Below are 13,251 nucleotides of genomic sequence, written 5' to 3'. Positions count from 1 at the left end.
CTCTGTGCTTGCACATGCCAGTTACCTTCTGTGCTTCCTGGGTTACGGTAATCATAAATTGTTGTGATGTCTGAAACTATGAGTACAGTGGTGCCTCGCAAGATGAAAAGAATCCGTTCCGCGAGTCTCTTCGTCTAGCGGTTTTTTCGTCTTGCGAAACAACCCTATTAGCGGATTAGCGCTATTAGCGGTTTAGTGGCTATTAGCGGCTATTAAAGGCTTAAGGGATTAGCGGATTAGGTGCTAAAAGGCTATTAGCAGCTTAGTGCCTTAGAAAAAGGGGGTGGGGAGCGGGAAAAAATGGCAGGAACTCGCAAGACATTTTCGTCTTGCGAAGCAAGCCCATAGGAAATTTGTTTTGTGAAGCACCTCCAAAACGGAAAACCCTTTCGTCTAGCGGGTTTTCCGTCTTGCGAGGCATTCGTCTTGCGGGGCACCACTGTACTTCTGATCGCGGGTTGCCTCCAATCAAGAGTTGGAAGCCCACTTCAAACCATGATTTCTCATTCTGTTTGGAGGCAGACTGTGAGTAGTGATACCCCTAATTTGCTTAACTCAGACATTGAGGCAAACTATTGTTCCTAGAAACCAGGATGTGGAGGACCATGAGCAAGTTGTGTGTTTCCGACAGCCAAATCTTGAGTTTGCCTCATTGCCTAGCTTGAACGGTTGATTCTTCAGTCTACATAGTTGCTGCTTTTCCCATTCCCTTCCTCTCTCCCACTTTCATAGGAGTAGATGGTTGTTTCTAAGGCAGCTATGTTGAGAATAGGCATGCCGTGCTTTGCTTGCAGTCCATATGGCGCTCTTCACTCTCCCCCCGCACCCTCCTCTCACTTAGCAACAAAAATACCCTGCTGTAATTTTGGAAAGAATTGATGTGAATTCTTTTGTCGGTGTGTTAGATGAGTGAATCGAAAAGGAGGGTTTGTCCTCATCTGCCCCCCTTAATTGTAAGTTGCCAGATGAAATGTGACATACCTTTTCCATAGCTCGTTGGTAGAGTAGATTATCTGCATGCAGCCCTTTGCATTTCCAGTTAAAGCAGTGTTTCTCAACCTGTGGGTCCCCAGATGTTGTTGGACTACAACTCCCATCATCCCTGAACACTGGTCATGCCGGCTAGGAATGATGGGAGTTGTAGTCCAACAATATCTGGGGACCCACAGGTTGAGAAACACTGAGTTAAAGCATCTCAGGTACAGAGGGCAGCATCCCCAGATCTTGGAGGGCTGCTGTCAGAGTGTACCTTGCTAGGCCACATGGACCAATGATAATTAGACTCATTATAAGGCAGCTTCATGTGTTGGCACATGTATGTTTCTGCTCCACTTTTTCTGCAAACGTGCTTACAGTTTTCAAAAGCGCAGAAATGCTGATGTTTACCAGTTTAGAATATATATAAACCACTCAATAAAATAAAGAATAATCTCTTAAGCAGTGTGCATTACGCAGTATAATGAGATGCAGATAAAATCAGCAGAATTTAAAAGCAGGTACATATCTGGATAGGTCTGGACAAAGTCTTCTTAAAGGTATAGGGACCCCTGACCATTAGGTCCAGTCGTGGCCACCTCTAGGGTTGCGGCGCTCATCTCGCTTTTTTGGCCGAGGGAGCCGGCGTACAGCTTCCGGGTCATGTCGCCAGCATGACTAAGCCGCTTCTGGCTAACCAGAGCAGCGCATGGAAACGCCGTTTACCTTCCCGCCGGAGCGGTACCTATTTATCTACTTGCACTTTGACATGCTTTCGAACTGCTAGGTTGGCAGGAGCTGGGACCGAGCAACGGGAGCTCACCCCGTCGCGGGGATTCGAACCGCCGACCTTCTGACTGGCAAGTCCTAGGCTCTGTGGTTTAACCCACAACGCCACCCACGTCCCTTAAAGTCTTCTTAGCAAGCGTCAAAACACAGTATAGCAAGAGTGCCTGAATAGCTCTAACATGCAGGGAGTTCCATGGCATAGTTGCTGCCACCCTGAAAGTTGGGCAGACATGGAATGATTGTTATAAGAGTGCAAGCCCTGTAAATCAAAGTGGTGGAGAAGGCAAGGGAGGTGCACTGCGGTCCCTCAAGCAAGCAGGTCCCAAGGTATTAAGGGCTTTATATACCAATAGGAAAACTTGGCCCAGGAGCAAATCAGCAGGCACTGCAAACCTTTGGGCCGAGGTGTGGTATCCTGGGAGGGTTTCATTCCTGTCAGCAGCTGCACTGCACCATTCTACACTCACTGCACTTTCCAGACCACCAGCAAGGGAATATAAAGTTCAGTTCAAGGGGAGAAATAGGGCAGATCTGTCAGATCTCCACAAAGTAGTCCGATGATAGTTTTAACTGGATTGCTCATGTGGTTAGAGCACGGTGCTGATAACACCAGGGCTGCAGGTTCAATTCCCGTATGGGACAGCTGCATATTCCTGTGTTGCATGGGGTTAAACGAGAGGATCCTCAGAGTCCCTTCCAACTCTATGATTCTATTATTCTTTTGTGGGAAATATGAAGTACCATATTTTTCGCTCTATAAGACGCACCAGACCACAAGACGCACCTAGTTTTTGGAGGAGGAAAACAAGAAAAAAAATATTCTGAATCTCAGAAGCCAGAACAGCAAGAGGGATTGCTGCGCAGTGAAAGCAGCGATCCCTCTTGCTGTTCTGGCTTCTGGGATAGCTGCGCAGCCTGCATTCGCTCCATAAGACGCACACACATTTCCCCTTACTTTTTAGGAGGGAAAAAGTAAGTCTTATAGAGCAAAAGATATGGTACTTGTGTTTTTCTTTTCTTGGGGGGAGCAGTTTCTTTAGGAACGTGGTGCACATTTGCAGGGCCACGGTCACACTTGAACTCTACCCCCCCCCCCCCAACATTCACACTGCAAAAAAGGAGGAGGAGGAAAAAGCCTATTTAAAGCCCTGACAGAATATGCAATTCAAAAATACGGCTTTAATTCAACATGTTGTTTGGCACACATTTCTCTCGGGTGCCTCATCTAAAGATAAATGTAATACTTTAGATAAATAATATTGCTGTTATGTAAAGGATTTACTTGTATATTACTTCAACAAATGATGTTTATGGTCTGCATCAGCCTTCTGCAACCTGGGGCCACCCAGATATTTTGGACTACAGTTCCCATCAGCTGGGAGTTGTAGTCCAAAGCAGCTGGCGGACACCCCACCCAAGAAGGCTGATCTGTATCAAATGAAAGTTGGCAGTTTTGTCACTGCTTTTGATGTATTTAGTATTCAAACGCTAACGCTTAGTCTATAGACAGCAAAGCAGCAGTAGAGTTTGTGCTTCCTCCGAGCCGCTTGCGGTCTTAATAGCTGTGGGTTTTCTTTCCTTCCCAGATGGAGCTCCGGTTGTGGCTCACTATGATATCTCGGACACAAATTCCGACCCGGAAGTGGTGAATGTAGACAATCTATTGGCAGCTGCGGTAGTCCAAGAGCACAACAGTTCTGTCGCTAACCAGGACACTGGGCCTACTTGGAGGACGAGAGGGCTGCTAGAAGAGCTGAATGCTGAGACAGGTGAGTAGGGGAACATTGTCTCAGTCCTACGCTAGCTCCTGTACCTGGCCTACGCTGTTGTCCCCCTGCCGCGTCTCTTCATCTGTAGCCTGAGGTCATCAGGCCTGCAGCAACAAGGCATGCAAACCCATTCTTTCCACTGCTCGCTATTAGAAAACTTAAGTGAACACATTGTAAATATGGCTGAACTGGCATGGTTGTTGTTGTTTAGTCGTTTAGTTGTGTCCGACTCTTCGTGACCCCATGGACCAGAGCACGCCAGGCACTTCTGTCTTCCACTGCCTCCCGCAGTTTGGTCAAACTCATGCTGGTAGCTTCAAAAACACTGTCCAACCATCTTGTCCTCTGTCATCCCCTTCTCCTTGTGCCCTCCATCTTTCCCAACATCAGGGTCATTTCCAGGGAGTCTTCTCTTCTCATGAGGTGGCCAAAGTATTGGAGTCTCAGCTTCACGATCTGTCCTTCCAGTCAGCACTCAGGGCTGATTTCCTTCAGAATGGATAGGTTTGATCTTCTTGCAGTCCATGGGACTCTCAAGAGTCTCCTCCAGCACCATAATTCAAAAGCATCCATTCTTCGGCGATCAGCCTTCTTTATGGTCCAGCTCTCACTTCCATACATCACTAATGGGAAAACCATAGCTTTAACTATACACACCTTTGTTGGTAAGGTCTGTATAGTGAAAGCTATGGTTTTCCTAGTAGTGGTGTATGGAAGTGAGAGCTGGAGACAAGCTATATTCCAAGCAGGCAGACTTTGTCCCCTAGAGCACCTGTGGCTGACCACTTCTCTGGAAGTCCAAAACAGAAAGATATTCTTCCTTTCATTCCCCAGTAAATACCCTGAGTTTAATCCCTTTTCTCCCAATACCTCAGCTACTCAAAAGTAGCCAGTCCTTTTGTAATACAAACCAATAGGGTTCAGAACATGTGCACAGTTCCTTACAAAAGATTGTGAAAGAAAGAGAGAGAGAATATCTGAACTTCTGATTAAATGCTTCCAAAGGATGAAAGACCATGGGTGAAGCCTAACATTTTTATGGGATTCTGAGACCAGTAAAAGCTGGCCCCTTAATGGAAGCCCGACTCATGCAGGTAAAACTAACTTACTCTGACATTTTTATTTTTATTGGCAAGTCTCTGTGTGTGATGTGTCACTTTTCCTCTTCCTTCCTTTTCCCCACCTTTTCTGAATGATCTGGTGTTTGGTGTCAATGATTTAGAAAGATATTTCTCTGGAATTTCTCACAAAAATCTTCCAGACCACACAATTGTTCAGGGACACTTTTATATTCTCCAAGGATATTTCACAAAGTTTTGTTAAACTCTGGGTCCTTTCTTAAATTTTGTAGAGCTAGGCTGATGGAAGGGACCCTCTAGCAGGTGGACAGTAGACTGTGTCAGGTTCAACCTGGTGGCAGTCCATCATTTTTTTAAAAAAATATGAAGTGTCTGTTTTTATACAAACAGGAAGGACAGTCAGGAAGGACAGTCTTCTCCCCGTCCCCAACTCCCAATCCAGGGCTCATATATTTTGCAATGGCAGTCTGATGAATGGGTCTTTGCTTGATGTTGGTGAGAAACGGCTTCTTTCTCAGGATTTCCTGCAAGGGTGATCAAGCTGCTGAATCTTGGGATGGGTTGTCCTTCTTCTTTGCCTTCTACAGATCACTTGAATGCTGGATTCCTGGCAAGCGGCAAGGCCCCCAGCAGCAACACCCAGGTCAATGAAGAAATTAATATAGCATCATCAGACAGCGAGGTGGAGATCGTGGGAGTTCAGGAACACGCAAGGTACTAATTTCCCTTTTAAGCGCTGAGTCCATCTAAATATTTTGAATTCATTTTTGAAAAGGAGGAAAATGCAGATCAGTTGGTCATCTTACTTTTTTCCCGCCTGTGGGTAGGTTTTCTCCCTCCCTCTGTTAAGACGACTTGCCTTTTCCCAATCTAACCTCCGGAAGTGCATAGACATTAAACACGGACCTAGCATCAAATATATGATTGATATTTGGGTGCGGCGGAATCTGCCGAACCCAGAGGCACAGGGCACAGAGAAGGGGGTCTTCGGCATACCATATAGTGTGCACAGCTGCTGCAAGCTTATTTTTAAATGAACTAAAGCAGCAAAACCATAAGGGAGCAAAGCAAAGGGAGAACCCGAGTCTTAAGGAGATCGTTTTTTCAAAACAGGAAAGAAGTGTTTCAAGCGGCAGGGGAGGAAGGCATTCCAGACATAGGGAGAAGTGAAAGCAGAGGAGGAAGTGAAGTGGAAGCAGAGGAGGAAGTCAATGAGGTGTCAAAAGGCAAGGAAAGAAGCGAGAGCAAAGAACCGTTTGAGCAAAGGTGCAGAGCCCAAGTGCCCCTCAGTTTCCTGTGTGAAGGCAGCATAAGATTCCCTGCGCTCCCACTCTATGCAGGTACCGGCTGCCTGGGACCACAAGGAAGCCTGCTCAGCATCTGGGCACAGACAGTCGCTGTCGTCCTGGTTTCATGCTTCTCTTTCTAGGGAGAGAAGCTGCAGGTGGCCTTGGTGTCTGCCCAATAGCAGGTATCCAACCGGGCGAGAGTTAGCCCTTTGCTGACTCTGTAGAACCTTCTGGCCACTGGCACGCGATGTAGCTCTAATCCCAGGTTTCTCCATCCGTGGCAAGGGGAATACAGGCTGGAAGTGGGTTCACCTTTCAAATACCAGAGTCACCTTTTGTCCAGGTTGACAACCACTGGTATAAACCACTCCTTGTGCTCCAATAGGTGAGCCTTTGTCTCCCCTTTCCTTTCCGCAGATGTGTCCATCCTCGGGGAGGAGTGATTCAGAGTGTGTCGTCCCGGAAACACGGCTCAGGCCTGCAGTGCACCCGGCAATCTGAACCATGGACAGGTGTGGCCCCCCCGCAGAATTGGTCTTCACCGCCCGAAGTGGTGGATCTCACGCTGGACGAGGACAGCAGGCGCAAATACCTACTGTAATGCAACTTCACTGTGTTTTCTAGTCACTTAGCCCTCCTCTTCCTTTTGTGGCACAGAAGTTTCTGGTTATCGCCTCGGTGTTCAAAGCCTCTGCTCCTGGCATTCTGGAATTCAGAGTCCTCCGGGAGGGTTTCCTCCTCTTCTGAACTCCTCCTCCCTGCCCCCCCCCACACCCTCCAATTAAAATTGCATCATCAAGAACTTTCCTTGAGATATTGACCCCTCTGTAGTCAAAGGGAGCTTTCCCTCTTACGGAAAACTTAGCGGCACTGTACTTCAATAACAACTTCCAGGTTTTTTTTTTCATTGTGTGTGATTAATTTAGAGCATTCGTTGACAGCAGCAGTGACACCTTCCAACCCATGCCCTTTAGAGAGCCGTACAATTGCTTTAATTCACCACTAAAACGGATGTCGCTGGTACATGTGGGGCTTTATTATTATTTTCCCCCTTGCATTTTTTTATTTAAAAAAAATAAAATAACACCACTGGCCCAATTTGTTCATAGCTCTGAATGCCCCCATCATGATTGTAGTATAACTGTGGGAGCGTAGAAGGGGGCATTCGTAACGCAAGTTGATTTGGTTGTAAAACCAGGAGGAATTGATCACAAAAGGCCTATAGCATGCACTGAGCAGCTCTATTTAAAACCCTAAAGATTGTTCTCGACATAATTTGTAGCTTGCACACTGCTCAGTGCTCAGTCTCCTCATAATAATGCATTTTATTTTTTCTCTCTAGACTACTGTACTGTTACTGGTCATTTGGCCCAGATTGTTACAGCCTTTTTTTGTTTTGTTTTGTTATTGTTGTCGTTCACCCGAAGCAAACAAAAGCACAAGGAAGTGAAGTATCACAAAAGTACCTAATTCTGATCTCAGGTGTGGTTTTCATGTTAAGCTTTAAAGGTCTGGGTGCAGCCTAACCCATATCTCTACGCGTTTGGAGGTATGTAAAAGCAGAACATGAGCACCAGAGTGGATCCTTCTGCCCTGGGCTGCATTTGTACAAAGGAATTTCGGTTTTTAACAAACCTTTAGCACACTATCCTTCCTGTCCCCCTCTTTGCAAGAGAAGAATTAGAGGAGGCTGCTGGGTCAGTGGCGTAGCGTGGGTTGTCAGCACCCGGGGCAAGGCAAGAAATTTGCGCCCCCTAACCCGTGGATTTGCGCCCCCTAACCCTAACCCCCAGATGTTGCGCCCGGTGCGGCCGGCCCCCCCTGCACCCCCCCACGCTACGCCACTGTGCTGGGTCTCTAGGGACTCGCCTTCCAAGGGAAGCATTTTCTCAGCTAGGCAAATGTTTACAGAGTAGGCCCAGTTCAATCTCTTCTCAGGGTGACTGGCACCTACTCTGTTCGAAACAGAGCAAGAAATAACTTTTGGAGAGGAAGCCTCCCATAGCTTCTCTGAATATTACCACCCCACAGAGGAAAGCATGAGGCTCTGTATGCAAAGCATGTATGATCAAAAGTAGAACATATCCTGTTACGTAGCCCCCCACCCCTCCCGGAGAATTACCCAGCACGGCTTTGCCTCCATTCATTTGATTGCTGCCGCAGAAAGAGCAGCGAAATCTGGAGCAGCAAGGGAAGCTTTGCCATATATATGGATCATTTCATGCGGACGAAAAAGAATGGGAGGGGATTGGGGTTTCCTTTTGTGTGTGTGTACACATCTTCAGAGATGAGGTATTAATCTGTAAGTGTACCTTTGCTTTTCATACTAACATGAGAAATGGCCCTTGATTTTACCTTCTTTTAAAAACTCAGCTGAGCGTTGTTGGGCTTCACCAGCTCTTGGGTTTATGCCCCTTGGCTTTAGAACGGTTCCCAGGCCCAGATTCTGCAAATGCCTTCTGCAAGTCGGGGCATTTGCTGCAAGCCGGGATTTCTCCTTCCCCACATGCCTTCTGTTCTCTTGCAAGGGCTGATAGGACTTAGACAGCAACATAATGGCAGCTGGATTCATTGGGCACATTAGATCTTCATGTTTATCCAGTCCCCTTTAGCTGTAGAGTCCATTGCACACCCAGACAAAGTTATTTTGCTAGATTCCTGATCAGTGTTGGCTTCAATCATTAATGCATTTGGGGCAGTTTCTGAATAATACGTGGGCAATGCCCTTTGTTCCTCAAGACTCCTAGAATGCCTTGACAGTTCGAAACGGCATTCCTGCAGTTGTTTCGGTTCTGTTATAGGTCGCTGTAAAATGATCTTTCCTTATGCAACGGCAGTAGCTGTTGGTGGACCAAACCTTTGCATATGGTAGGGTTACCACTCTGCACCTGGGTTATCAAGGAGTAAGAATATTCTCTCTCTGGAAGGGCAGGACACGCCAAAGCTGAGAAGCAACTTCAGTTCATGCCGAGCCTTATAAGAACAGAAGAGTAGTGTCCTGGCATTCAGACAGGTGGTGCTGGAGAGGAAACAAGCTGTATCGCCATGCTTCTTGTTGACTATAAAAGCCCTAGATATCCTATGCATTCCCCAAGTGAGGTTGTGGGGCAGATCAGGCCCTTGGTCCCACTGAGTTTTGCTGAAAGCCAAGCCAAGAGACTGCACTTTGGAGGGCAGTTCAGTCATCATTTACACTGGAGTAGATACAGCCTGTTGAATAGACATTGGTTAAGTGGTTAAACACAGCCAGTTTAAAATCTCCTTGTTGTGCAAATCCCTGCTTGTGTTGTTAAGTTGAACTGAACAATGTTTATGCTTCCCACAAAGTTCTTTATGCTCAACTAGATCACGCTGCCAGTACTAAAAAGACCTTTCTAAGTCCCCATCTGATTGTCATTTGAAGGACAGCATGGGACTTGTTTGCCCTTCTTAGTTTGCTTCAGTGGGCAAGACTTTTGGGAGAGGGTTGCCTTAGATAGTTCTGCAGGTGTGGCAGGTCTTAAGATTGCTCTTGATGCCAGCTATGAGCAGTTTTGCTGACATTATAAAGTGGGAAGGATGTGGTCACTCTTAAAAGAACAACTTGATAACAGATTTCTGCAGAGGTGGTGAGTTGTATCTCCCGCTCTCCCCACACACTCTATCAATGACCACAAGATGGACTTGGACTCTGGGACTTGGATTTTATTGTTAGATGGAGGCAATCAGGACTTGATTTCTTGAACAGATAATGCTTTGTTGTCCTGGCCACAGTTCCAATAGACACCACTGGGCTTGCCAGCTTTTGATCTGGAGACTGCACCTGTTGCTTCAACATCTGCGAGGTGGTGAGGCCTTATTTCAGACTGTAGGCGAAGGAATTGCATGTTTCAGGGCTCTGCCATCTTAGCAACATCTCTGCAAAATGGAAAACAAGGATGTCTGAGAAAAGTCTAGGCTGCAGCTTCCTCTCTTAAGTAGTTGCCAGGGCTCAGGAAATTTTATTTTTTTTTGAACTTTGGGAACAGTGTCTCCTTCCCCCGAGCTAAAATTGCCAGATTGTGAAATCCGAGTCCTGCTTGCTATGGCAGGCAAAGCAGCATGGACTGAAGATGTACAGCAGGCCCAGGCAGTGGTTGCCAGAACAGCAGGATGGCGTGGCATTACTCACCTGCCATCTCAACCTGGAGCTTGCTGCTGGTAGGGGTGAGGGAGCTCAGCGCACTGCGGGAGCAGCAGCAGAGCCAATCTGACGCTGTGTCCACGCCAACCTGCCCTCCTCTCCCTCTCGGCTCTTGGTAGAACCCCCCATGTTGTATAGCCAGCAGGGCAACGCCACTCCACCAGCCGCTACTGTGCACAGGACACATTGGCCCTAAACGGTGTCTTCACCTACCACCCAAGGCTGTTAAAGCTATCAGTTGTGCCTGCAGATCTTTTGCCCCAAAGGCCACCCCTTCTTTTTCTCCTCACTCGCTGGTTCCATCGCTCTCAAACTACATTGCGAAATGAACACCAGGCTCAAAGTCACCTGCACACGAGAAAGCTGCTTGGGAACTGCTTTCTTGTGGCCCTGTCCCATGTGATTGGAGTGTGTGTGTGTGTGTGTGTGTGAATGGCACTGCCATGAGGCATTGGCCAGCTGCCTAGCTCTTCCCAGCTGGTTGTGGCATGTTGGCAATCAGGTGCGAAACACCAGTCAGCCTGCATGTCCATTTCCAGGCAGCCTTTGGCCGAGAACGGCTGCTTCATTACTACCGTTAATGAAGTTACCTTTTGCAACATGAAAATTGGCTCTCGTTAGAAAATCTGTGAGCCATGCTGGTCTACTAAGCTGGTAATCCCAGTATCCTCCCTTTTACACTGGCCAGTACCAGAAGCATCTAGGAATCCTTCCTTTTTTAAAAAAAGAAAGAAGCAGAAGGAGAGAAAAAAAAACTTTGTATATGCTGTGACTTCCATGTACATATAAAAAAAAATGACTGCATTCTAACCAAACTTCCTCCAGTTGTGCACTGTGTTTGTTTTTAAAGGAATCATGAACTCCAAGCTTGATAACCAGTTCATGTCTCTCTCTTTTAATTTAAAAAAACAAAACAAAAAACACTACGTTTCTTTTGCTGACTTGGATAATTTTTCTTAAAGCTATGTTCTTTTAAAAAGAAAGAGAAAAGAAACAAAAAATTCAAACCGCAATCACTGGATAGTTAATACATTACTTCTTCTTTTTCCTTTCCCCCCTTTTCTTCTTCATCATCTTTGTCTGAGAGAGCAAAAGGTCGCTGGGACTGGTTTTCTCTTTTCTCAATGGATAAGTGAAATTGTAGCCATCGTATGGCTAAGAACAAATGCACTTGATCGTCCTTGCACAGGCCTGTGAAACATGCACCCATGCTGGCTTCCCAGGCACGCCTTGCAAACCAGCAGGATCTTGGATAAAAAATGTGGCAGTTTGTGCCACAAAAATACAGATTCTACCCAAGAAACTGGCAGACTGAATCTTGGGGCTCTTTGTTTTCCTTACAGGCCTGGTTTTAGCAGCTCTGCTCTTCTTGCTGGAGCTCAAGCTTGGAATCTTCCAGTGGAGACAAAAATAAAAAATTAAATGCTTAGAATTTATTGTTTTCAGTTGTGTAACTCTTGAATTAAAAAAGACAAAAAAACCCCACACAAAAATGTTCTTTTTAACACTCATTCTCGTTTCCATCTAGTATTTAATGGTCTTTGGAGAAGAAGAAAAAATAATAATAATAAAACAGAGTGTTATAAAATATATATATTTTTTGGTGCAAGATGAGACTTTCTGTTTTTTTTGGAAACAAGTCTGTAGCATAAAGTTTAAACTATTTTAAGACAAAATAAAATAGAGTGGATTATTTAAACAATATCTTACTTTGTAGTGTGTGGGGCTTTGGGGGAGGGGTGGGAAATTTTGGGAGATGGCGTACATGGACCTCACCTACCACTGCTTTTCTGTTTTCAAGTTATAGTAATAATGATGATGATGATTATAATTTATTATCACTGCATCAAGCTTCCCTGGTCTCCTACATCCTAGTCCCCACACTCCAGCCACTACACCATGACAGCTCTCTGAAGTAGGTTTTAGGTTGTATTTTCATTGTAATGGATATTGTTTTTGTGTAGTGTGTGGCATATACCTATTTCGCAACATAAAGTGGTTTGGAAATGCGTTTAAATGAATAAAACAATATGAGCCAACAGGTCGCTTCCCCTCCAGATAAGCTGGCCGCTTATTGCAAGAGGAGTCATAAACTCCTTCCTCAAGGGGAAACTGAACAGCCTGGATGTGGTTTAAAAAGGCAAGTATGTTTATTACTGCAGTCCATGGGCTGACCTTTGAGGGACGCGGGTGGCGCTGTGGGTAAAAGCCTCAGCGCCTAGGGCTTGCCAATCGAAAGGTCGGAGGTTCGAATCCCTGCGGCGGGGTGCGCTCCCGTTGTTCGGTCCCAGCGCCTGCCAACCTAGCAGTTCGAAAGCACTCTCGGGTGCAAGTAGATAAATAGGGACCGCTTACTAGCAGGAAGGTAAACGGCGTTTCCGTGTGCGGCTCTGGCTCGCCAGAGCAGCGATGTCACGCTGGCCGCGTGACCCGGAAGTGTCTCCGGACAGCGCTGGCCCCCGGCCTCTTGAGTGAGATGGGAGCACAACCCTAGAGTCTGTCAAGACTGGCCCATACGGGCAGGGGTACCTTTACCTTTGTTATGGGCTGACGAGCCATTTGCAGCCTGAAACTCCCCACCCTCCTCAACTCCACACAATGGAAGCCAGCTGAACTCCCCAGCTGACCAACTTAAGTACTGGTAATGGGAAAGTAAGAGGCTGCCTTATATTGAGTTAGACCAGTGCTCCATCTAGCTCACCATTGCCTATTATTACTATTATTATTATTATTATTATTAATTTGTTTACCGCTCTTCATTTGTAGATCTCAGGGCGGTTCAGAACATGAAAATAATAATAATAATAATAATAATAATAATAATAATAATAATAATAATAATAATTTATTTATACTCCACCCTCCCCAGCCAAGACCGGGCTCAGGGCAGCTAACACCAAATATAAAAACAATTGATTAGAATACAGCTTAAAAAACAAAATTAAAATGCATTAAAAATGCAGCCTCATTTCAGTGGAACTCAATCAAAAACTTTTGGGGGGATAAAAGCGTTAAGTCTTCACCAAGGTTAACTATCCAGACTGGTCCTACGTAGGCCGGAAAAAAGCCAGGGAAGTCTCCAAATAGGAGTTCCGACACAGAAAGGGAAAAAAGAAAGGGGGGGGGGATTCAAATTGATTCCAAGCCAAAGGCCAGGCGGAACAACTCTGTCTTACAGGCCCTGCGGA

The 13,251-nt window shown here is 46.0% G+C and overlaps 1 protein-coding gene across 2 annotated transcripts in view; it reads left to right on the top strand.

Annotated features, from left to right (window-relative positions):
* Positions 1-11,762, top strand: part of ARK2N (arkadia (RNF111) N-terminal like PKA signaling regulator 2N) — a 56,811-nt gene extending 45,049 nt beyond the window's left edge. Inside the window, exons 4-8 of one of the 2 annotated variants that reach the window (XM_083403033.1) lie at positions 3,351-3,533; positions 5,200-5,326; positions 5,726-5,838; positions 6,319-7,607; positions 7,763-11,762. In XM_083403033.1, the coding sequence (XP_083259159.1) occupies positions 3,351-3,533; positions 5,200-5,326; positions 5,726-5,838; positions 6,319-6,344 (449 nt within the window). In that variant the 3' untranslated portion in view covers positions 6,345-7,607; positions 7,763-11,762. The remainder of the gene's footprint in view (positions 1-3,350; positions 3,534-5,199; positions 5,327-5,725; positions 5,839-6,318; positions 7,608-7,762) is intronic. The other variant, XM_083403032.1, reaches the window with a different exon arrangement.
* Positions 11,763-13,251: the final 1,489 nt, after the last annotated feature.

Source organism: Podarcis tiliguerta (assembly GCF_965153285.1).
Source record: "Podarcis tiliguerta genome assembly, chromosome: 11".
NCBI lineage: Eukaryota > Metazoa > Chordata > Lepidosauria > Squamata > Lacertidae > Podarcis > Podarcis tiliguerta.
This window is presented reverse-complemented; position numbering and strand designations above follow the sequence as displayed.